This window comes from Solea senegalensis, linkage group LG13, assembly GCF_019176455.1.
Source record: "Solea senegalensis isolate Sse05_10M linkage group LG13, IFAPA_SoseM_1, whole genome shotgun sequence".
Taxonomy (NCBI): domain Eukaryota; kingdom Metazoa; phylum Chordata; class Actinopteri; order Pleuronectiformes; family Soleidae; genus Solea; species Solea senegalensis.
Window position 1 is genome coordinate 19,021,711 of NC_058033.1, and position 22,430 is coordinate 19,044,140.

Here is a 22,430-nt window from a genome sequence, read left to right on the forward strand (position 1 = left end):
GTCATTTGACCTCAGTTTACATGAAAATAACGGTTGGAAAACACAGAATAATTTGACATTTAGGGAATTAGCTTCTTCTCTTTTTTGATCTCATCAAATTTAATCTCACAATTCCTCGTAAAATGATGTTTCCTTTTTTTGTTTTTGTACAGATTGACCAATTTGTGTTGAACTAAGTGTGTTTTACAAACACTAATACAATTTTAAACCTTTGGCTCGAGTTAGAGAAGTGTCAACCCGAACTCCACTTGGGTTCTGTAAATGAATTAACGTATTACATTTCCGGTGCGGAACCTCGAGTTGCCCCTCGCGGCCCTCTGAGTAATTACCACAACACTATGATTCACTGCATTGTATTGATTTGACCTAGTTTTCCTCCCAGTCACACACACACACACGGAAAGAGACAGGAAGTGCTTAATTGCTGTTGGCGGAACACACATTTTCAATATCGGATTGCCACTGTTTGTGACGAGCTGAAATCGTGATTGCAATAAAATGATCATCGCAAACTCCTACTAAATGTTCATACAGTATTAATAGCTGTAGAATCAACCTCTGACATTTGTTTTTAGCTATCGGGCAGCTTCATGATGCCGTTGAACGTAACGGGCGAGCCATTTTATCTTTAAAATGTCACAAACTACAGCTTTAAGTGGAAAAAGCATATTTCTTCTTGCAGCTATAAAGTTAATGAGGCTAAAATCCACCACCCCCGTTAATTTAATGCCATGTAAACACAATTAAACTAACGTACGACTTAATAATAACTGTATTGCACCGTCACAGACTCCACTCCGTGTTTACACTCCGTGAATATTCAAAGTTTTCAGAAATGCATGACTGTCATATTGGCTTTACTCACTATAACAGTCAAGCCTTTTCAAAATGTCAAATATTCATTGTGCAAATCTGTGCTTCTCTGTGTCTCGTTCATTGTAATCGTTTGTGCAGGGAAGAAGATTGCGTGGTGGTCTAAAACGGGACTAAAACAAACAATCAAAAGGTAAATAAACCCGAATTATGAACATATTTGCTTTTTTGAACGTGATTACATGGTTTTATAGCTGTGAAACGATCCGTACTGTCTGTACATATTATGTTTTTGGTGCGTGTCCGGGCTTGTTGGGAGTTGTTGACAAAATATGGTTCAAACTTTATTGTGGTGAACTTTTGATATGTTAGAGCTACAGCATGTGGTGTAGAAGTACCACTCGGTTGTTTCTAGTTACCTATAATCATTTACAGTTGCTTAATAAATTATTTATAAAATATTGACATCAGAGCGACTGTTGAGGTGCAAGAGCGTGGAAGCCTCTCATCACTAGTCTGTGAATCTTTTAGCTTTTGACTAAAACTCTTGTCTAATTTCTTTATTAGCAGCAGAATTGATGATTTTTTTGTGATTTGTTATTATCCCTTAAACAAGCCTTTACTTATTTCCACTTATGCAGAGGATCTTCATACTATTATTAACCCTTCTGTGCCACCAGGGCACCCTCTGTAAATTGCAGTGGGAATATAGGTCACATCTTCAGGCTTTACAAAATGAATTTTTTTCTGTCTTCTTATTCATTGTTGAGCCAAAATTACGATTTTTTTAGTGGGAGTATAGTTGATCATTGTGTATTAGCCAGAAAACAGAGAATTTTTCATAAAAACGAGCCAAGCGCACTCCAAACTTCACAAATTCAATCCGATTTCAAAGAAATTTGGGCACTTTTTGCTCAGGTGTGTTTTATATAGTTGGTGAAAATGGAAACATGAGATTGCCTATAGGTCGTGCTGAATAAAGGATATCAGACACTCGTCCTTATTGCGTCTGTATAGATATAATTAACATAGTAATGGGAAAAGGCAGCCTAAATGCTCTGTGTTCAAAGGTAAGTATGTCCCAAAAATAACCTCTACAAATCTCTCGCTGTGTAGTATACTCAAATAGCTTCTGTATTTTTAGCTCTACCGACGATATATTTGTCCCCTTAACATACAACATGTGTTTATGACGTCCTCTTCCTCCTCTCGTGTGTGTGTGTGTGTGTGTGTGAAAAGAAGACACCAAGGTAGCAAGAGAGAAAACACAAGCGACCACATAATTGGTAGCCAGGATCAAACTTCAGTCACACTGTCCTACTATCGGCAAGGTTCCATTCCCTGATTCTTCCCATATATATATATATATATATATATATCTTGTGCTGCTGTAATGACTGTGACACCACACACACACACACACACTGGTACTAGAGGGTTTGGCTGAGTTGGACGGAAGTTTTTAAGAACCAAAAAAGTAGCTGCAACATTGTAATCACTGAGCAAAAATTAGGGTTAGCATATCAGTTTGCATTTTGTGTTTATAGAGTTTAAAGGTATATACTTGAAGTGGAAACAGACGTTGTTTTGTCTTTCTTGTTTCTTTACGGTCATAGATTAAATACATGTAAGAGTTAGATTATAAAATACATTTATTTATAAAGAGATTTAACTATGGGAGTTCACATACATTATACCCAGGCCTTAGTTTTGTGTTATGTCAAAAATAGCCGTTGCTTCTGGTCATAAATTATTGATTAAAATTGTTTATTTTATTGTAGCATTTTAAAAGGAAATCATTTAAATCCACAAAAACAGCAGTTTATTTTTTTCTTCATGTCTCTAAGCAGGATATTGGAGATCAGAAATAGTTTTGCCTTGATTTCCTTAAACTGTCCTGCTGTTTAAAAATAAACCCTAGGATTTGTTGATTTTCAAAAGTTTGACTGTCCTTCCTGTTGTCAAAGGCACAGACGTTATATAACACTGCGTTATAGACCAGACAGAAAACAAAGGCAGAGAGGAAGAGGAATGCTTTGATGTCAGCTTTCGTGCATTGTCCCCGTTTTCAAAAAAAAAAGCTTTTCCCTTTTCGCCCTTCTGTTGGTAACTACAGTATTTAAGAAATGCTACCTGCTTTATGGTTGTTGAGCAGTTTCCATAGCGATGGAAAGTCTCAAGTTGAGCCTCCAAAATGTGTCTCCGGAGCCAGGATTGTTGCTAATCCTTATTTCCTTAAGTTCTTATTTCTTTGTTTCCTTTTTATATACAAAACCCAACTGTGTTATGTAGTGGACTTAGTATGAAAAGGACCAGCAAAGTGACTTTAAAAGTGTAAACGTGCAGAATATTTAACAGAACTGAAGAGTCCAGGTTGCTGTTCTGGAAAAACAAAACAAAACAGAAAGATCAGTGAAGCAGTTTTGTGTTTGTGTGTGTGTGTGTGTGTGTGTGTGTGTGTGTGTGAATAGCTTCTGCTTGCACAGACAACTCGGCTCGCTGTGCTGTTTGATTGTCCCAGCAGAAAGAGGAAGTGACAGTGTCCCGGATGTCATTGTACTGTGGGACAGAAGTGTCTTTGTCTGGGCTGAGGTTGCAGAACAGGTGCTCTCTCTCTCTCTCTCTCTCTCTTTGTTCCGTCTGTGCCTCTCAGTCACTCTCTCTCTCTTTCTCTCTGCCTCTCCGTCTTTCTCCGTCTCCAAATCTCGAGCCGCGTTTTTCCCTCCGAGCGTTAAACTCATGAAATTACAACCAAATTAAAGATTATCTTCCCGATGTGAAACCCAGTAAGTGTAACTTTAAACTGGAACGTCTTATTCTCTTTGTTCAGTTTCATCTTCTTCTTTTTTTTAATAGGTTTGCAGTGAAAATATCTTTCAGGGCAACTTTAAATTGTAACGTTTAAATGTAAACATGTTAGATAAATTCACTCAGTGATGATTAGTGATCTGTTAAGATGATCGGAGGCAACAGCAACATGGCGCTAGTAAAGTGAGACAGCTGCAAATAGCTTGGAGTATGACTGACAGCACTAAGGCCTTGTTTAGACTTCAGCCCAAATGGGATATTTAAGTATATCCAGATTGTATATGTCTTTATTTTTTTGGCCGTCTGGACGGCTAAAAAACATGATTTTTTCCAAAGCTGATTCAAACCACATAACGAGATGGTTTTGATTACGATTCTGATTGGATTTTTTACAGATCTGTTTCAATCTGAACGTGTCGGTTGCTTAGATAGGTCTACAAAGCAGCTTCTACCTCACGCTCAGTGCAACACTGACGTAGATCTGAAGAGACGGACGTTATTTGGAGGTGCGTTAAGCGGTAGATAAAGTGGAAGAAGACAATATTTAAAAAAAAAAAAATCAGGATAAAAGCATGGAAGACCAAATTGCATCATCTGCATCACTGCATCATTGTACCATGTTCCCCGCCCAGTGATGGCAGCACAAAAGGTGGCACAACTTGGCGTTTTTTGTCACTTCCTTTCTATGAAAAGAAAAGGGACAGAAACAGGCACAGATTTCTATCGTCCATTTTGTTTTGTTTTTGATCAAACTGCTTGTTTTCCTGATCTGATCACTTGCAATATACAGTATAATGTGAACAGTTGGTCAGGGCGATCAGATTCTGATCAGATATGCCTGCAAATCCAACATTTTGGATGCAAAGTAAACAAGGCCCATAAAAAGTTTAAGAAGTGAATTATTTTGCTCAAAATAATTGGTCATTCAGCAGGAAAATGGCGCCACTCGCCCTCTCGATGCCAGTGTATGCACACAAACTCACCCTCAGTCGACTCTGATAGTATTGCTCGGCAGAGTCCATTTTCAGATGAGGGGGCAGAATTATAACATAATCAACAACAACAACAAAACCATCAGATGTTACACACTGTAGCTTTAAACGGCATAATGTGCCTGAGTGTGTTTGAGACTCTTGTTTTGTGTAAATGTAGTAATGAATGAAACGAAACATTTCTTTTCTGAATGGAAAATGATATGCAGATGTCTCTGAAAACCAAATTCATAAGGTCTTTAGAAATATTTAAATAAAAAGTCAAACTTGTCATTTGCTTTATCGTTAATCACTTGCAACAACACCTGTTACTTAATGTGTCGTTCCTACTGTCCTCACAGAAACATCTGAACTAACTGCTACCTCTCAATGACTTCCTTCTGCTGTCGACCCAGTCATGTTTAGCCTGCAAACATTAAACATTAGTTTTATGAGTCATTAAAAGGCCACAAAAAAGATATTAGATCATCTTTTGAGAAAAGAAGCGAAAAACATCAACTTTGTCAGCCACACAAACTGTGGAGTGTCCCAGGGCTGGATTTTAAGTTATTAGCATAGAAATGTCAATCTTGAATTTGTTTTGTTTTTTTCACTTTTGAAACCAACTCTGGAAGTTCTGGTTTTACTTTGGCTCTGTCATTACAACATGAATCTTATTTGTAGCTCTGTTCTTTTGGTTATGATTAAACTCTGCTCCTCGTGGTGATTGCTGCTGCTCATCTCAGAGTCGCTTCATGTGGTGGCTTTAAGAAGCTTCACGAGGGGTCATTGTGACTAAAACTTACTGTCCCTGTTAACTAAAACTAGTCAAATCAATGAGGGTTATATTGTTATGGCTCATATTTGCGCTAAAAAAAAACTTTTCTTCACATTATTGTTTATCTGACCCTGAGCAATGAGCACAAGGAGGAGGAACAGGCCTCAGGCTGACTGTAGTATCATAGACCACTGCTAGATAAAGACAGACCAGGACGAGAGGGGTTAAAGATTGCAATGACACACACTCACACACACACACGCACACACACCCTGGAAAGAGCAACGTGAGAAAAGAATGGGAGGGAGATTAACACTAATCCAATATCCGATGCTCCTGGATGGAGGAGCGGGTGTTGAATGATGCCCCCCTCTCTCTCTCTCTCTCTCTCTCTCTCTCTCTCTCTCACACACACACAAACTCATATGGGGGGGGTCTGAATGATCCATTTTGTGAGCAAGACCACATCCTTGACACACACATGCATACACCACAGGAACAGTATTATGGGCCACATTGAGCTCCCTTCACGAGCCCAGACCACTTCTCACACAGACAACACTAAGCCGCCGCAGCAGCAGCAGCAGCAGCTCTTACGGTGCAGCTCTTACAGTGCAGCTCTTACAGTGCAGCTCTTACTGCTAATACACACGTACTGTACGTGTGCGCACACATGTGTGTGGTTCAGAGCTCCAAAACAAAGTTCTGTTTCTTGGAAACAATTAACTACATCACGTTTCACAATGGTTGGCAGGAAGCGAGTCCAGAGGGGGTTATTATTCATTCAGGTTCTGCCTGTTGATTGACAGCTGTATACAAGGCTTTGGTGAGTAAAGTGCAGACTCACACATGTAAAAAAAGATAATAAGATATCTATCTGTCTGTCTGTCTGTCTGTCTGTCTATCGATACCAGGACATACTGTAACTGTATGTCATATCTATGACTTTGCCTGATTCATTCCTTTGTTCTACTGTCATTTCATCGGGTTTCAGACATGAAAACAAATGCAATTTTGGATTCTTCAGCATTTACACACTAAGAAACACACAAATACCAAACTGCTTTAAATATGAACTGTGAACAGAACTGTTCTGTGGCCTGTGTTGAATAAAACATAGCAGGTTTTCACTTTTTTTCTTCAGTTGTTTTGCTCTTGCTTCCTCTTTTGTTAAGATATTTCCCTCAGGCAGTTGTAACATTTCCAACTTGACATTCTTAAATGAATTGTGTTGAACTTTAGTCAACTATTACACATGTATTGTCCCTTACGTGTTCCAAATTTGCACCGTTTCATTCTATGTTTTCACATGGTTTGCTGGCATCCTGTGATTTTGTTAAAATAGGCACTATATGTAAGTATTTCTAAAAATAGAAATAAGTTATAAATAACATTTTTTTTATCACTTTGTAAACTTTTATTTGCAATGTATTTACAGGGTTTCCTCCATGGTTATTTCTTGCTGGATATCGATGCTTTTGACTCCATGATGAAAAAAAATCACCGTTGCTGGACTCGGGTGAGTGAACTGTAAATTACACTTTCACCTTGACGGTCACATTTAAAAACATGTATTTCTATTATCCGTGGCTAATATGGCTCTGTGGTCTGAACTATTACGCGGCACACATGGCTTCAGCTGAGAGATGTGTGACCTTCAAGGAGAGGAGGATGCATGACAGGAACTTCACAGGAAGAGAAAAGGTCAGCCAACAGGAACATGAGAGTGCCAACAGAGCTAAAAGGAAACATTGACCCATAGTGAGACATGCCAAGATACCCCACCTTACAGTCCTAAACATGCATGTGCAAACACACACACACACACACACACACACACACACACAAATCTCACATAGCTGAGAAAACATAACCTCTTTTCTTTTTGTCCACAGGTGCACCAGTGTGAGAGAAGGTGAGTCGTCGGTTGTTTCTGAGGGGTTTCCATGGAGACGTTCCTTGTTGCTCACGATATTGACTAAACAGATGTATGTTAACAGGAAGGAAGGAGGGCATTTCAGGGTAGAGTTATGTTAGCCACAGAGTGCAGAGTGTGAAAAGTGTCTCCTCTCCTCTCTTCTGTGGTAAGTTTATCACAACACATCACAGCACTTCGATTCTTCCCTGAGTATATGTTGTAAGTACATCATTTATGTTTCTTTGTTCACACTTTAGGCCAACACGTGTGCATAAAGCCACCTGAGTCCAGACAAATGTGTGTTCTATATTTCTTTCTTTTCTTTTTTAAAGGTTTGTGATTTTATTTTTACAGCATAACTCATGAACTGTAGCCCAGCAGAGATACATCCCACCATTTCCAGTATTTGCTGACTTACATTTACTAATTTGAGCCAAAATGGACGCCGATTTGTCCATTTTTCTCCTCCTCCCACCTAAGCCCGACACAAAAAGCTGCGTTGCAAAAACAAATGTGCTCGCACTCACTCACGTTTCACCCTTTAAAAAGCTGCTGATATTTACACTTCACAGATATTTTAACCCTTTAACACGTAAGCCTCAAAATGTCCATCTGGTGCCCATTTTTCCAGAATAACTTTTAATATCTGGCAGTTATTTACAATTTACAGCATGTTAAAATAGTGTAAAATGAAGAAAAACAAACACTGTAGGTGGACATGAACACCACATTTTGCGTATTAAAATTTAAATTTGAACAGTATAAAATATATTTAAAGAAACATTTGTTTTTTCTTCAATGTCTTTTACACATTGTGTGGTTTTTGTGCAGGCGTCTCTCCACTCTGGTGAAAAAGACTCTGATTTGCTGGCTTCCTGCAACAGCGTGAGTAAAATTACCGTAATAACCACATGTTGGCTTTGACGTGCAACTTCTCAGCTTTGGGAAACTGTTGGGATTTTCCCAAACATGTCGTCTGTGATATGCTCGGCGTTAAAGGGTTAAATCAAATTAACTATGAAGGTAAAAGTAAGAAAATGAAGAACCTAATCAAAAGTTGGTTGCTTTTTCTACCATGAAAAGCTTCAGTTGTGCAAGGTTTTCATGGCTATGATAGCAGCTCTGTAACAAGTGTTTAACTTTAAGATGATGCTATTCACTATCTGGTGAAAATTGTGAGACAGGAAAAACTGGCTTACGTCAAAAAAAAAGAAAAAGAAAACAAGATTAGGAGGAAGAACATAGAGAGGAATACTTGGAAATAGAGGAGGAGAGGGAGAGAGATGTGAGAGCAAAGATTGGAATCAAAACAGTGTTTTGCAATACTCTTCTCTGGGCACGTGTGCATGCATGTACACGCAATCTTAACCCCCCCCCCCTTGTGCGTGTGCATGTGTGTTCACTGTTTGTGTCAGTGCTGAGTGTAAGAGACTCGAGCCAAGAGATAAATGTATGAAATGTTATTGTGGTGGGGCTGGCTCCGCTCCAGAGGAAGTGCTTGGCTTTGACAATGCTCTCACCAGGAATGCACTGCAGGCCGCCGCCAAGTGGGCGTGTTGCTGCTCCGGGGTCGGAAGCCAAGTTTGGTCGGTTCAGTTTTTGGCCCCTCCGATGCCTCGGGGGACCGTCCCGCTCCACTGTTGCTCAGTTAGAAGAAAAAAAAAAAAAAAGAGGGAACAAGAGAGAGAAAAGAGGGAGAAAAAGGGGGGATCGAGGAGCGTAGGTTTGTGTGTTCTATAAGCTGAGTTTGTATCAATCTGAGTGTGTGTGTGTGTGTTTTCTCTTTGAGAGGAGGATCTGAAAGGAATGCAACTGTTTCTTTACACATGTGCACCCCCCTTAGGCAGCCACAGGGCCTGTTGAAAAAAGACACACATCCGTGACACACACACACACACAGAAAGAGAGAGAGAGGTTGTGGAATGGAGGGAAGTATCGAACTACACCGGCAGAATACTTATCAAGACCAGGGAGCACAAGCTGCCCATTAAGAGTCCACATTTCCACTGCTGCACTTCACGTTCAGTAACTGACCAACGATCGGGATCATAGTCGAAGTGAAATGTGGAACTGACGTGACTGTTTCTACATGGGTTGTAAATCTGTGCTTTCTTTTTGCTCGAGCCTTTACGTATATAATAGGAACATTATGTAAGACTGTGCGGGTTTTTTTCCCCCCTGTACAAAAAATGTTGATATCCAATAAAACCATGGGTTAAAAAAACCTTAAAACCTTACGTTTGGAGGTCAGGTTAAATTAAATTACAGATGCCGTTTGATGGATTTAATTTGTTTTGTGTCTTTATGTGCTGCCTCTTTTGTTGACATACAACCCTCCCCCTGGGTACAGGCCGAGCACAATGGTGGTATAACAGGAGAGGGCTGTAATAGAAAGCAGTAAAGAGGTATGGTGTGGTGTGGAGGCCTCAGTGTGCTGCAGACTGGCAGTGCCTGGTGATAAGAGGCTGCGGCCTGGATGGCCTCTCTGAGGGGAAGTGATGCAAGACAGTGGCTCTTTGTTTAGTGGCATTACTTGGTCCCGTGCCAGTGGCCCCGCTGAATGAAATGGACTGGTTGGCTTGTTTGCTGGCTTGGTGACCGGCTTCATGGTGGACAGGCTGACTGCCTGGCTGACTTGCTGGTCGGCAGGCAACTGTGGCACTAAAAAAAACTCACAGCTAATCTCCCCTTTTCTCCTCTTCTTTCTCGCTTTCTTCCTCTCTCGCCTTCCTTGGGCCCAAAGGAACCCTTTGCCGTTTAACACGAGCGCACTTTGCATTAATGTAATTACGCGACGGTTTGTGCTATCGGAAAAAATTCCAACAGTTTCTGAAAGCTGAGAAGTTGCAAGGCAAAGCCAACGTGCGGTTATTACGGTAATTTCACTCTGTTGCAGGAAGCCGGTGAATCAGCATCTTTGTCAAGAGAGGAGAGAGTAGAGAGTTGGAAAACATAATTATAACATTATTTTTGTGGCCTGTTTTTTGGATATTGAGACACAAACTCAAACAAATGTTACTTTAAATATGTTGTGTGCTGTTTATCTTCATTTTATATTGTTAATACACCATTTTAACATGCAGTTAATTGTAAATAACTGCCAAATATTGAAAGTTATTCTAGAAATATGGGCAAAAGCAACTTACTCACAGGACATTTTCTGGTTAAAATAAGCAAAAAAAACAAAATAAATAATTTTTTTTTTTTTAATCTAAAACATACAACTGCTAAGCTTTTGGGAATAAAATACATGTTTTTTTTAAATATAATATAATATTCACAGCTCTCTCTGACTGTTTTATCAGCTTTAAACCAGACAGTCTTCCTGGAATCTCTAACTACTCCCTCCTTAGCTCCCTGTACTCCTCCTCCTCCTCCTGTCCCACCAGCTCCAGCGCCTCTCTCCTCCCTGCCTTCTCTGCCACTTCCTGAGTGTTAAAGTGTGTGTTTTTCCTGCAGCTGAAGCCATCCTGTCACACTTATAGGTTCATTTTACTTTTGAATTCCACCAAGGGGGAGAGGAGGGAGATACTGTGTGTGTGTGTGTGTGTGTGTGTGTGTTCCGTAAGGCAATAGGATTTTGCAGTCTGCAGATCTAAATGTCAGGGGTTCCATTTTCAAACAGCGTGCACTTGCCATTTCTGCTTCATGTACTGTATCAGCTTTCATTACAGACGAGCATTATACACACACGCTAACCCTCACCCAAACCTCAACCTAACATACATGCACACATGTATACACTATACAGCCATTAAAGTCAATAAAGTGTCAAAATATTGCATTATATTATTGGTTAATGATTTAATTACTAAGGAGAGAAAAACAGAATGGTTTGGAAATCTGGATTTCTGAAACTTTAAAACTGACCAAATTTTTTTTTAATATACGTCGTCGCAAACGTGACTGAAAACATCAACATTTCCAGATGTCACTGTGTCCGCTCAGCTGATCGCGGCGTCACTCAAAGTTGGACAGGACACGCCTCAGTCGCCTCCAAACTGTAAAGCATGGCCAAAGAATCAAAAACGACAAATTGTCCGTGTGTCTGCTGTTAATTTAAGAACCCGCCCCTCGCGCCCCCACATCTGAAGGTGTGGGTTCATTTTCTGTAAAGTTTCCTGCAACAATTTGTCAGAGAATGAAAATATCTCGTGCAATTAAAGACAGATGGTCCAAGATTTCACCTCGCATGTTTACGCTCAGTGTATCTGCATTTATATATTTAACAATAACAGGGCTAACAGGAAAAGAACTTGTGTGTGTGTGTGTGTGTGTGTGTCTGGGGGCAGTCATGGTGCAAAGAGGTGCGGTTAAGCACTACACCAGATGTGAGAATGACTTTTGCAATATGTCATCTAAACAGCTAAACTGCAGGGGATTTACTCGCGCTAACGTGATGCACATAAGTGCTGGAAAGTCAAGAACTGCAGCTAGCTTCTTGAAATTCTCAAAAGATCTGCGAGACCAGCTGAGGGTGGGGGGGTGGGGGGGGGACATTATTAATTGCAGGAAACGGGCATGTGGTTCTCCCCACAGCCTTCGGAGCCGCTATAGTCCCAACACATGTTACTTCAATGCAGGTTCACACTGAAAAAGTGGCAGCTCGCCACCGTCGAGTGCTATCACAGGTCACGTCGATGCACAGCAGTGTGACTGTGTACGAGTTCTGCCAGTTGTGAAACGTGGCAGATAAGAAAACAAACAGGGAGATGGGACGAGTCAGATTATGTCACACGGAGGTTCGCACCTGATGATACTTTGGTCTTTGTTATCGCGGCACGGCGACTGCTGCTGTTCTCAATGCAGCTAAAAACGAACACACTGGTTACTAGTTACTGTGTCCTAACTGGAACAAAGTCCCACGCAGCCCGAGGGCCTCTGGCACACTTTAACAGAATGAGATGACCCCACTCTGACTCTCTCTCTCTCTCTCTCTCTGTGTTCCATCTGCTCTCTTTGTTTATTTCCTCATTTCATTCATGTCCTGTTATGAGATCATTTTATCATTTATTTATTTTTTTACTCGTGTGCATTCTTCTTGTAACACTTGCCATGTTTGAATAATATGTGAAAAAAAAAAAGATCAATGCAACGAAATGTTTTTTTGCCATAACAACAGTCCATGTGTATCGCAGGGCCGGGGCGTGACGACCTTATTCCTGACATTGCACAATAATGCTGCAAATGAAGCGGAGCACAAACATGCGGCAGCTGACACACAAGCTGACACTGCTGCGTATGTTATTATTATTATTGTAATTTAAAAGTCTGTAACATTTTAAAAAAGTAGTGATATGAGTTTGCTGCGTTGTCTTTTGTGGTAAATTCAACCCAGTGAGGCCAAAACCACAGCATAAACAATTCTTTGTGTGTACACACACAGGCTTTGACCCAGGACTGGTTCCTCAGCCCTGCCATAATCGCGTGGCTGATAATAAACGGTTGCTTCTTCACCTGCCTGTGCCGGAGCTTCCTGAGCTGATGATATATATGTGGGACAACGGGGTGGAGATGACAATGTAGGTGTGGAGGAAGTCAAATGCAGGTGTGTGTGTGTGCTGTCCCAGGTGGGTGCTGACAGACCGGCAGGTAAACAGGCAGGTTGGTCTCTGATCTCACCTGTTGGAGCAGACACAGCAGCGCCTGCAGGGCCTCTGCAGCGGAAACGTGTTCTTTATGTGATGCTGGAAAAGCCAGATCAGCTCTTCTTCTCTTCTCTTGTTGAGCAGTGAGGTGACTGCAGTGTATTCTTTTCTCTTTTTTTTTGCCAGTAAACCTTGAGTTTAGTTTCCGTGAGATGACTTCAGATACGGACGGTTTCGGTAGCACTTGGGGGTTTTGGTGGGGTTTTGTGTACAGCTGCTGATCCGTCACTAATTCTTTAAGTTTTGTAATTAGATTTCGGGTTATTAAAGGAGTCTTCTCTTCTCTTTCTCCCAGGTGCAAAAGGGGGGCGGGCCCCAAAGGGAGGAAGAAGAAATCCTTGGGACCACGGCAACGCAGGTGGGCTGGGGTTTGAGGGGTGACGCACGCACACACACACTTAAAATCATGTATGGTTTAGATTTGGGTGCGAATTAGGCACTAGTAGTTATAGTTAAGTGTTTCAGAAGGAGGTGCTTCGGTGAGGAAAGGAATGCTTACACATACCACCGCTATAAACTGACAGGAAGTCTACTTAACCTGCGAGTCCAACGCGACGAGCAAGGCAGCCTTCAGGGGGTTCATGTCTGATCTGTGAAATCGCCATCGTCTCGACTGGTTTGTGTGCTCCGGAGGAAGTCCGTGAATTATTTCCTGTTACTTATGTAATGTTTACTTTCGGGCCTAAGGTCAGGCCGCTGCTTTATTTGGCCTTTACTGCCCGACCCAGTGTTTTATGGAGCGCAATCCAGTCACACACACACAGGAAGGGCCGGGGACCTCAGGAAGTCGAAGTGTTGACGTAAAAGCAGGAATGTTGTTTTATGGCATGTTTATTAGCTCAATTAATTGGGTATATTCACAAAGAAGACTATAAGTACTGCAGTGAAGGTGCATCGTAACGTTTAAATAATAATTGATTGCATGTTTGAGCATATTACACAATGAAATATGTCATTTGAGTGTGTGCGTGTGTTTGTGTGTGTATAGACAAAAATAAAGACACAACAGCCGGGTATATTTAACAATATATATTTCCATTGTCAATGTACATTCCATTTCGACATAAGCTTTCTTCACAAACAAAAAAAAGTTGGCATCTAAATAAATACTATATAAAATAGAACTTCAAAATAAATATATCTATAAAGGGAACCTTTTATATGAGAGATTTTTTTCTTTTTGTTATATCTAAACAAAACAATAGCACGTATCTCGGTTTTTCGTTATCCCCAACATTGACATTGCAAAGGCATAAAGGAATGGAGTAGCATCACCCAGCTTATGAGACTTATCCTCTTGTTTAGGCTGAAAATAAGGGGGTGGGTGGGGGGGGAATATGTAATCTGTGCTAAAACAAGGTTTTTAAAGAAAAATAATAATCACAGCATTAAAGCAAAGGAAAAAAAAGAGCGACAAGGTTTTAATCATTGTATTATCCTTGTTGGTAATGCTTCCACACCCTAAACAGGCTAGTGAGCACATGTTAAAGAATAAATCTGTCGTGAAGTGACAAACACTACCACTTGAAGTGAGATATCTGAGGAATTAAAGAAAAAGAAAGCAACAACTGTTGTTGGAAAGAAAAAAAAAAGATGGCACTGAACACAACTCGAGAGGAAAAACAAAGGCAGGCAGTAAAAAAAAAAACGCAGAGGAAGGGCTTGTGGTATGACAAGTTCATGCACAGCAGCTGCGTATGTCAATCAAGGCCGGGGTGTTTGTTGGACAGTTTTCTCAGGGAGGAAGGAGGGAAGAAGAAGAAGAGAAAACCGAGGAGGGGAGAGGGGGGAGAAAAGGCAAGAGGGAGAAAAAAGAAGGGGAGAAGGCTGAGACACTGAGCAGTAACAGCAGGAAATGGGTTGATCCGGATAGGGGTAGATTGTGTTCCCCTGTGTGGATTCAATGAGTCCACAGTCTTTAGGACTCCAAAAAGGAACCAGGGACTTAGCTTAGCCTCATGACTGCTAATGAGCCATAGATAGCATAAGCAGCTGACTTTGAATTTTTTTGGTTGTTGTTAAATTTACCGGCTACACTTTTCTAAATCAAGTGCTCGTGATAGAAACATCGGTCATGTTTTGTTCCCCCCCCCTCTCCCCGAAACCTTCCATTTGCCACCCTCCCTCCCCCCCTTTTTTTTACTTTTAACTCACAACCTCAAAAACGTCTTTATCCTACCCTCAAAATATATATATCTAATATACTCTCTATATATCTTGTACTGAATTGTAGTTATAATGTACCATGCAATCGTCCGAGGACATTTAAAAGTCTCTTCTAAAGAACACAAATGTTGTGAAACTATTTACAGCAAATAACATTTCACCTGCATAGCTCTATTACTAAATATATTGTCAAAACATTTGTGATTTTTGCTGCCCACCTACGACGACGACTGGGCCTTCGCCCGGTCACACAATCATTCTCAAGTTTTGGCACCTTTCTCTCAGACTGAATTGCTAGGTTTCGAAAATATTGCCTCATACATTCAAGACTAAGGACAGTGTGTTTTTTTTCTTTCCTCCCCCACCTCCCCCCCATATGATATCAACATTGTGCAACTAGACAAAAATGGTTATGAGCAAAAAATAAAAAAAATCTAATATTGAGATACCCTACTGGAAGTTAAGGGTCCCACGTGAACGAGAGGTGTGTGTTATGGAGCAACAAAGGCAGTATGCCTTTATGCCAAACAGAAAAAGGCCATTTGTATTAAAGGGCAGCGTACCTTTAACAACCAACCGCCGTCGACTCCATTTGGCAAGAGTGCATAACAACTGTGATCACTCAAGACAGCGACAACATGCTACTGTATGCTAGCTTCCTTTGGCAAAGTCCTAAGACTATCATGCAAGCCACAAAAATAGACTTTTGAGGATAAAAGATAGACTATCTGACTAATGCAGCTATGCAGCATAATGATTAGACTTTCATGAAGACACTGTGTGTGTGTGTGGAGGGAGGCTGGGTCGGGTGGGCTAAATGCAGTGCACACCGATGTAACGTGAGATAGCTGAGGTGGTTAATACTGTGCTTTAGTATATCCTTTAACAGGTTTCTGTCTTCCTAAAAAGGTTGTGCAAGTGGCAGGTTTGATTTCGACAAAAGGCTGAATAGATACAAACACAACTACAACACCCCCTCGCCTCTTCATTCATTATCTCTTGCATCCCCTCTCCTCCGGAAACATTAATTTTCTGGCCAGTTTGTCTCTCACTTAGCTTACTCATTTTAAATTATTCAGTACTGCCTTTTTGCCCCTAAATATTACTTTGCCTTCTTGTGCAAAGAGGAAGCAGACCAGGCTCTTAGGCAGTTTAGAAATCAACATGCAGTACGCCAAGTTCTAGAGAGGATTTCTGTAACAGTCCCTGAGAAGGTTGGGTGTACTTTTTCACACATTTTCTCTACGACACATCGACCTCTAGCACGATGGGAAACCATTACACTAGAGCATGCAGGTCATGACATGCATTACCTCTGAGGTGACTGGTGAAAGACTTTCAAAATGTTTTAGAATGTCTGCGCTTCACCCTCCAAATGTCGTTCAGTGATTATCTCGCTCTCTCTGCTTGGACACAATACAGAGTATGAACTATAGGAAAATGACTACTTGTTATTTAAGTCGTGTGTTTACAGACCCTCCGTGGAGCTCAAATGTTAGCAATAACCCCGCTAGCATTTTTAAGGAAAAGGAGGAACAATAGTGACACTAAGAGATGGTGATCATCGTAATAGCATAGAGAGAGAGTAAGTGGTGGTTTCACTCTTGCCGTGGCCTCTCATAAAGTACACAGTATAGATAATCATGTATTTGAATGTTTGTTCAGACAGAGGGGACACGGGGGGAACGGGAGGGGGTTGCACAGATCCATATCTCCATCATTCCAACTTCTAATGTTATCCAAGGATCAGCCACCAGCTTCTGATTAGTTACCGATACAAAAATTAGCTGAGAAATACAGAGCAGCAGAGAGGTACAATGACTTTGTGCCTTTTGCCATCTTTGCAGAACAACACAAACACCATTCCCACAATCGAGTCTCTTCCTCATCTTCTTCTTCTTCTTGGGTCCCTCTTACAAAAACAGTTTAAAAAAAAAAAACATCTCAGAGGGCCTGTTAGCTATTTCTCCTAGCCATCTCTCTCGGATCAGTCCCGTCGTGTTCACCACCCATTCAAACATAGGTCAAAAAGCCATTTAAGTACCTTTGTTTAACATAAATCATCTTCCAGCAGAATAATGGGGTAGTTTAAGGGGTTGGTGTTGGATTGTCCTATCCATAGAGAGTGAGCGCGTGTGGTCCTGTCCATACTTTTGCAAGGCCACTGCCAGCCAGTTTAGTCCAGTATCATGACCCCTGCTGCTGCTTCTCTAGTGTTCCAACCTTTGCCTCCACACTCCCATTTTTACACACAGGGACGCTATTGCCACCCTGCAAGATCTTGCAGCGGCAGCCAGGCCTACTAACATTGTCATAACACTTCTGTCCAAGTTTGGCCAGGCCCATGGCTGGAAGATAGCAGACCAGGCAAGGCAGGACAAGGGAAAGGGCGGCCATGAAGGACCAGCGAGCGCAGCAGTTGGCCTGGGAGCATGAGCAGGGCTTGTCAGCGCAGGAGCCCTCGTCATCCTCATCCTCGGTACAGTGGTAGAAGATCCCTTTGACCAGGCACATGCAGGTGGCTGTATCCACCAGGCTCTGGGCAGAGCACAGGCACTCCTGGTTGCAGACCCAGCAAGAGGGTAGGGCTCTGGGAAGTGTGCACTCTGTGCAGCGGCACTTCCCGCAGTGCTCACAGAGAAGGAGGTGCTTCTTCTCGGCCGGGGAGGAAGGAATCAGCACCGGCCCCTGCTGGCCACCGGTGGGGCACAAGCCTCCTGCAGGCATCTTTGTCGCCTTTAGGTCCAGAGATTTGGAAGAGGAGCAGGAGGAAGCGGAGGAGGAGGAGGAGGTGAGGACTTTCGATTCAGAGGAATTGAAGCAGCCTGGAGTCCTGGTAGAGACTGGGTTGCTACTGCCCTGATGGGGGTGCAGGTTTGGGTGATGGTCCACCGTTGGAGTGGGTGCAGCATGGTCCAGCAGCCTCTGATCAGACGAGGTGCTGCTGCTGCTGCTGATAGAGCTGGGCCTCCCACTGAAGGAAATCCAAGGGTGGGTGGTGGTGTCCTGTTGAGGGTGAGGGTCACACCTGCCCTGCTGATGGTGCTGGTGTTGGTGATTGTGATGGTGGTTGTTGTTTGCGCCCAGGAAGGCCTCCTGATTCTGACCGAGCCAAGTGATTCTTCGGTTTACAGACTTGTGGCTCGCGGGCTGCTGGGAGATGACAGCGGGGCTGTCGATGTAGTCGTTCTCCACATGCGAGGACTTGATCTGGTCGATGGGGTAGATGGTGAGAGGGTGCTGCAGGCGGCCGTAGGGCACTCGACTGTCCAGCAGGGGCTGGGATATGAGGGAGGAGGACACTCCGGGGATGTGGTGGGGAACCCTGGACTCCATGTGTCGGCTCGTGCCTTGCACGTCTTCACTCTAAAGCAGCATTTAGCAAATACTGCAAAGACAGATAAAAAAGACAGTTAAGACTGGCTGTTCTCACTTTGTCTATGCATTTAATATGCCTTTTTTCTAAGAGCCTTATCTTAATCATCAAACAATGTAAATATTAAGTGACGTGGGATGAAATGGCATGAACACATATTTGTATTTTCTTCCTTTCATTGTTTATGCACTTTGATGTTCCTGCTACATTTACATTGTCTTAGTTGGATGACTAACCGGTGCCTTTTCTCAACTGCTTCGCCCCCGTGAGACTTGTATGATTATATTAAAACATACAGTGACTTAAGAGCAAGAACAAAGGCGATAACACAATGTTTAAATCAACACATTAAACAGCAAGTTCTTCAAATTACAAATCTTTAAAACCAAAGTATTTCCGTCTCTGATCATAGATCCGGTCTTAATGATAATTTTGTGTTTCCACAGATGATTTTTTTTTTTAAGAATGAATACCAACAGGGTTTCAGAACCTCCTCCATTCTAACTTTGACATTAGAACAATAGAAGTTGGGCTCTCTTCTCGCCTCCCTTCCAAAGAGCAGGGAGCACCAGAGAGCAGGGCTTGCATGCAAAAGACTCAAAGATGCAAAACAAGTCAGAGCAAAAAGAGGAGAAGGGTTTGCCTGAATGGGGGACTTTCACTAATTCAAAACTGAGCGCACAAGGCAAAGAATTCAACAGTAAAAATGATTGTCAAAATAGTCTACATGCATTTTCTCTCAACACAATCCTGCATGTGTGCATTATTAATGAATTAGAGCAACAGACGAGGAATTTGTGAATGAAACCGATTTTGTGACCTGCAGGTTTTTTGTGAATGAAAGCTCCAGCGGCTACGTTCGTTTTTTTTTTCTTCTTCTTCTGTGTGTGCGAGCACGAATCAGTGCGCGCCCCAGTCGTGATGAGCCTGAAAGTAGGTTTCATCCATTTCTTCAATGAGCTCTCGGCAACCGTAGCCCACCTTGCATGAATTTAAAGAAGGGTGATTGACGACAGTATCGCCGACATGTCCACACTGACTCATATCTGCAGGGTCGAGTTACCTAATGTGCGCCACAAAACAAACCATCTTATCGCCGCGTTCTCTCTGTTCTGGTGCAATTGTGTTTATATTCAACCAAGGACGAGGAAAAAACAGCCGCGTTGCGCTTAAATAACGCACATTGGCCTACTTATTAATGGTTTCCTGTCGTAATGAGGCAGTGGTCGTCACTGCGCTCTGTCGGCGTCCGCTCGCGTTGTTCGCCACCATTTCCTCACATTTGCAAAATGCCTGGCCGAGAGACCTGTTGCGACATCGCTGGCACAATCGCACGCGCTTGAGCGAACGTCGAATCTGGATCATCACGAGCTCAAAGTCAGAACTGTGCGTGCGGGTGTGCACGCACGCGCGCGCGCGTACGCGTCCCTTCCTTCCAATAATGTGAATGAAACTGAGTCATAAAAACTGGGGGCGGCCGCTCGACGTACTGTGTCTATATAGACATTGCAGCGACCGAGTCGGCGACTTTTTAAACAACTGTAAATCCACCAGTGTTCAAATCAACGCCGTCGATGGAAACGGTACATTGTGTGCCACCGAACGGAAACACGTCGTTCTACTCGGTGGCAGCGAAGTGCGTAATGTAATGCGTAAAGACGAGTCTTATCTGCAACTGGCAACGAAGGGAAGCTGGTTTTAAAACAATCAAACAAAACACGGGGCGTTTTATTTGAGCTAAACCGGATGCGATAAAACAAATATGCATCTGAGTCCACAGCAGAAAACACCTGACACAACCAGCACGGCGTGCCAACCGGGCGGGCGCCGCAGAGCAGAACGAGACACGCAACCAAACCACCCGAGATATAAAATACAGGTTGGATCTTTCAGAGTTTAAAACGCAAATGTTGACGTGAATATGTCTTTTTTTTTTAACCCTGACAATTCTTTTTAAAGACGCCACACACACGCACAGAAAATCTATTTGCTGTCAAGTTACGCTTTGAAACACGACACGGTTTCTTCTCCTCCGCGCTCTCAGCCTCGCTTTCGCCACGAAATCGGTGGTTAAATATTGACTCTGTGTGCAAACACTGTCACAGAAGCAGCTTGTTGCAAAACAGAAATGTGCGAGCGCGTTTGACGGTGCCTGCGATCCAGGACAGCGAAGCGCGCAACGAGGAGACTCTCGGGTCTGCGTGTGAAGCCACACACACACATACACACACACACGCGCGCGCGCGCTCACAAGCAAAATAAAATACAAATAAAAAGAAACAAATAAAAACATGTATAACATCACCAGGAGGCGATCACTTACTGTGGTTTCAGGATAAATCGTTCATCTCTTCGTTGCGCACGACGTTTGCGCGCAGGTTATAGTCCAGTCCGAGCGAGTTAACTCCAAAAAAAATGTTAAGCAAATATTAGTCCAAATATTGGGTAATAATATGAGCAAAGCGGGCGACAGGAGAAGCACGTCTCCAGCACTAATCTCCACTCGCTGGTGCGTAAATTGCGACTGCGGTTGTGGACGCAGAGCTTTTGGGTATGATGTTGCAACCACCGAGGGGGAGGGAAGTGAGTTTTTATGAATGGGAGGGCAGAGGGAGGGAGAGAGGACGGCACTGCGCAGATGCCTCCGCGTTTTCCTTTTTTCCTTTTTGTGAATGGGAGGGCAGAGCGACTCGGGAGGGCCGAAATGCGGAGGTTACATTTTTATGAATGGGGAGGACTCAGAATGGCATTGCGCAGGCGCGATGCCGAGATTTTTATGAATGGGAAGAAATGGCGAATGAGGCGTGTGTGTGTTAAAGAGAGAGAGAGAGAGAGGGAGAGGTGGGGTGGAGGGGTGAGGGGTGAGAGAATGAGGAGATGGGGGTTTTTTATTGGTCACAAGGGCAATGTCAGGCCTGATTTACTTAAAGAGTCATCGGCTGTGGTGCTGTACTCTGCTGCACTCGTTCTATTTTAGCCCGTGAATTCATTTATTCACCCTCCCTGCTACACGTGAACCCACATGTAAGAGGACAGAATCTAATATTCTTTGTTTTTATTCAGGTGCCATGTTTATCAAATGGAAGCCACGAATACTGCGCTTTGGTTTTCTCGGAAAAAAAACCCAAAACAAAACAAAACACAAAACATCCACTGCTTTTTATTTAACAAATAAAACCAGTGGATGTTTGTGGATATTTTTGTCTCGATGGAGATCACAGGGATCACATGCCTGGACTCGATTAGGGCAAATAATAGCCTTCCTGTTCTATCTAAAGCTGTTTATTGCGAACAAGGACGTGTCCTTCCGTCCTCTGCAACAATGTGAGGTATGACTTCAGCTTCTATGGCAGTGTAAAAAGAGAGAGAGAGAGAGAGAGGGGGACGCAGGGGGAGGAGAGGGAATGGGGTTGTAGAGGTGGTGGTGGTGGAGGCGGGGGCGATAACGCCTACTCTGAAACGCAAACCAGCATGAGGGCAGGCAGGATTCACAAAAGGACAGGATGTTGTTGATTTGTACCGAAACCACACGGAGGAAATGAGTGTGAATTTCCTTTCTCTCTGACATCCCAGTGTGTGTGTGTGTGTGCGTGCGTGCGTGCGCGTGTGTCTGTGTATTTCCCTGCGTCCCCCACCTCCCCCCGCCAACACCACAGCTTGGGGCTTTTAACCAGTCAAAGGTTAACAGTTGCCCTATTATCCGTTTTCGCGCATCGCCATGGCAACCACTACATCTCCAAATTGGGATTTACTGTTTTCGGAGAGAGAGAGAGAGAGGAAGAGGAAGAGTTTGATTTATTTGTATTGTCATGGTTTAGGGGGAAAGGTCACTGTCAATGCATATAGTGCTTAGTTTTAGGTTTAATGCAATAATATTATTGTCTTTATCAGGACATTATTGAGCAATAATACAACTAAAAGATAGACTGACAGGAAGTAAATGAAACTAAAG

The 22,430-nt window shown here is 42.7% G+C and overlaps 2 protein-coding genes and 1 long non-coding RNA gene across 5 annotated transcripts in view; 2 read left to right on the forward strand and 1 right to left on the reverse strand.

The window, feature by feature from the left end:
• Nucleotides 1-654: 654 nt before the first annotated feature.
• On the forward strand, nt 655-7,110 carry LOC122780005. The gene is made up of 3 exons (XR_006361642.1): nt 655-1,006; nt 6,809-6,889; nt 7,010-7,110. It is a non-coding gene; the product is annotated as an uncharacterized LOC122780005 (long non-coding RNA).
• Nucleotides 7,111-8,081: 971 nt separating this feature from the next.
• LOC122780004 overlaps nt 8,082-22,430 on the forward strand; it is a 30,187-nt gene continuing 15,838 nt past the window's right edge. For 2 of the 3 annotated variants that reach the window (XM_044042755.1, XM_044042756.1), the window contains exons 1-2: nt 8,082-8,173; nt 13,232-13,294. In XM_044042755.1, coding sequence (XP_043898690.1) covers nt 8,087-8,173; nt 13,232-13,294 — 150 coding nt within the window. In that variant the 5' untranslated portion in view covers nt 8,082-8,086. Of the gene's footprint in view, nt 8,174-12,364; nt 12,528-12,674; nt 13,295-22,430 lie in introns of those variants that run through there. The other variant, XR_006361641.1, reaches the window with a different exon arrangement.
• spry4 (sprouty homolog 4 (Drosophila)) lies at nt 16,081-21,034 on the reverse strand. The gene is made up of 2 exons (XM_044042754.1): nt 20,802-21,034; nt 16,081-18,490 (listed from the first exon to the last, which is right to left on the reverse strand). The coding sequence occupies exon 2, from the start codon at nt 18,436-18,438 to the stop codon at nt 17,290-17,292; it is 1,149 nt and encodes a 382-aa protein (XP_043898689.1). The 5' UTR covers nt 18,439-18,490; nt 20,802-21,034; the 3' UTR covers nt 16,081-17,289.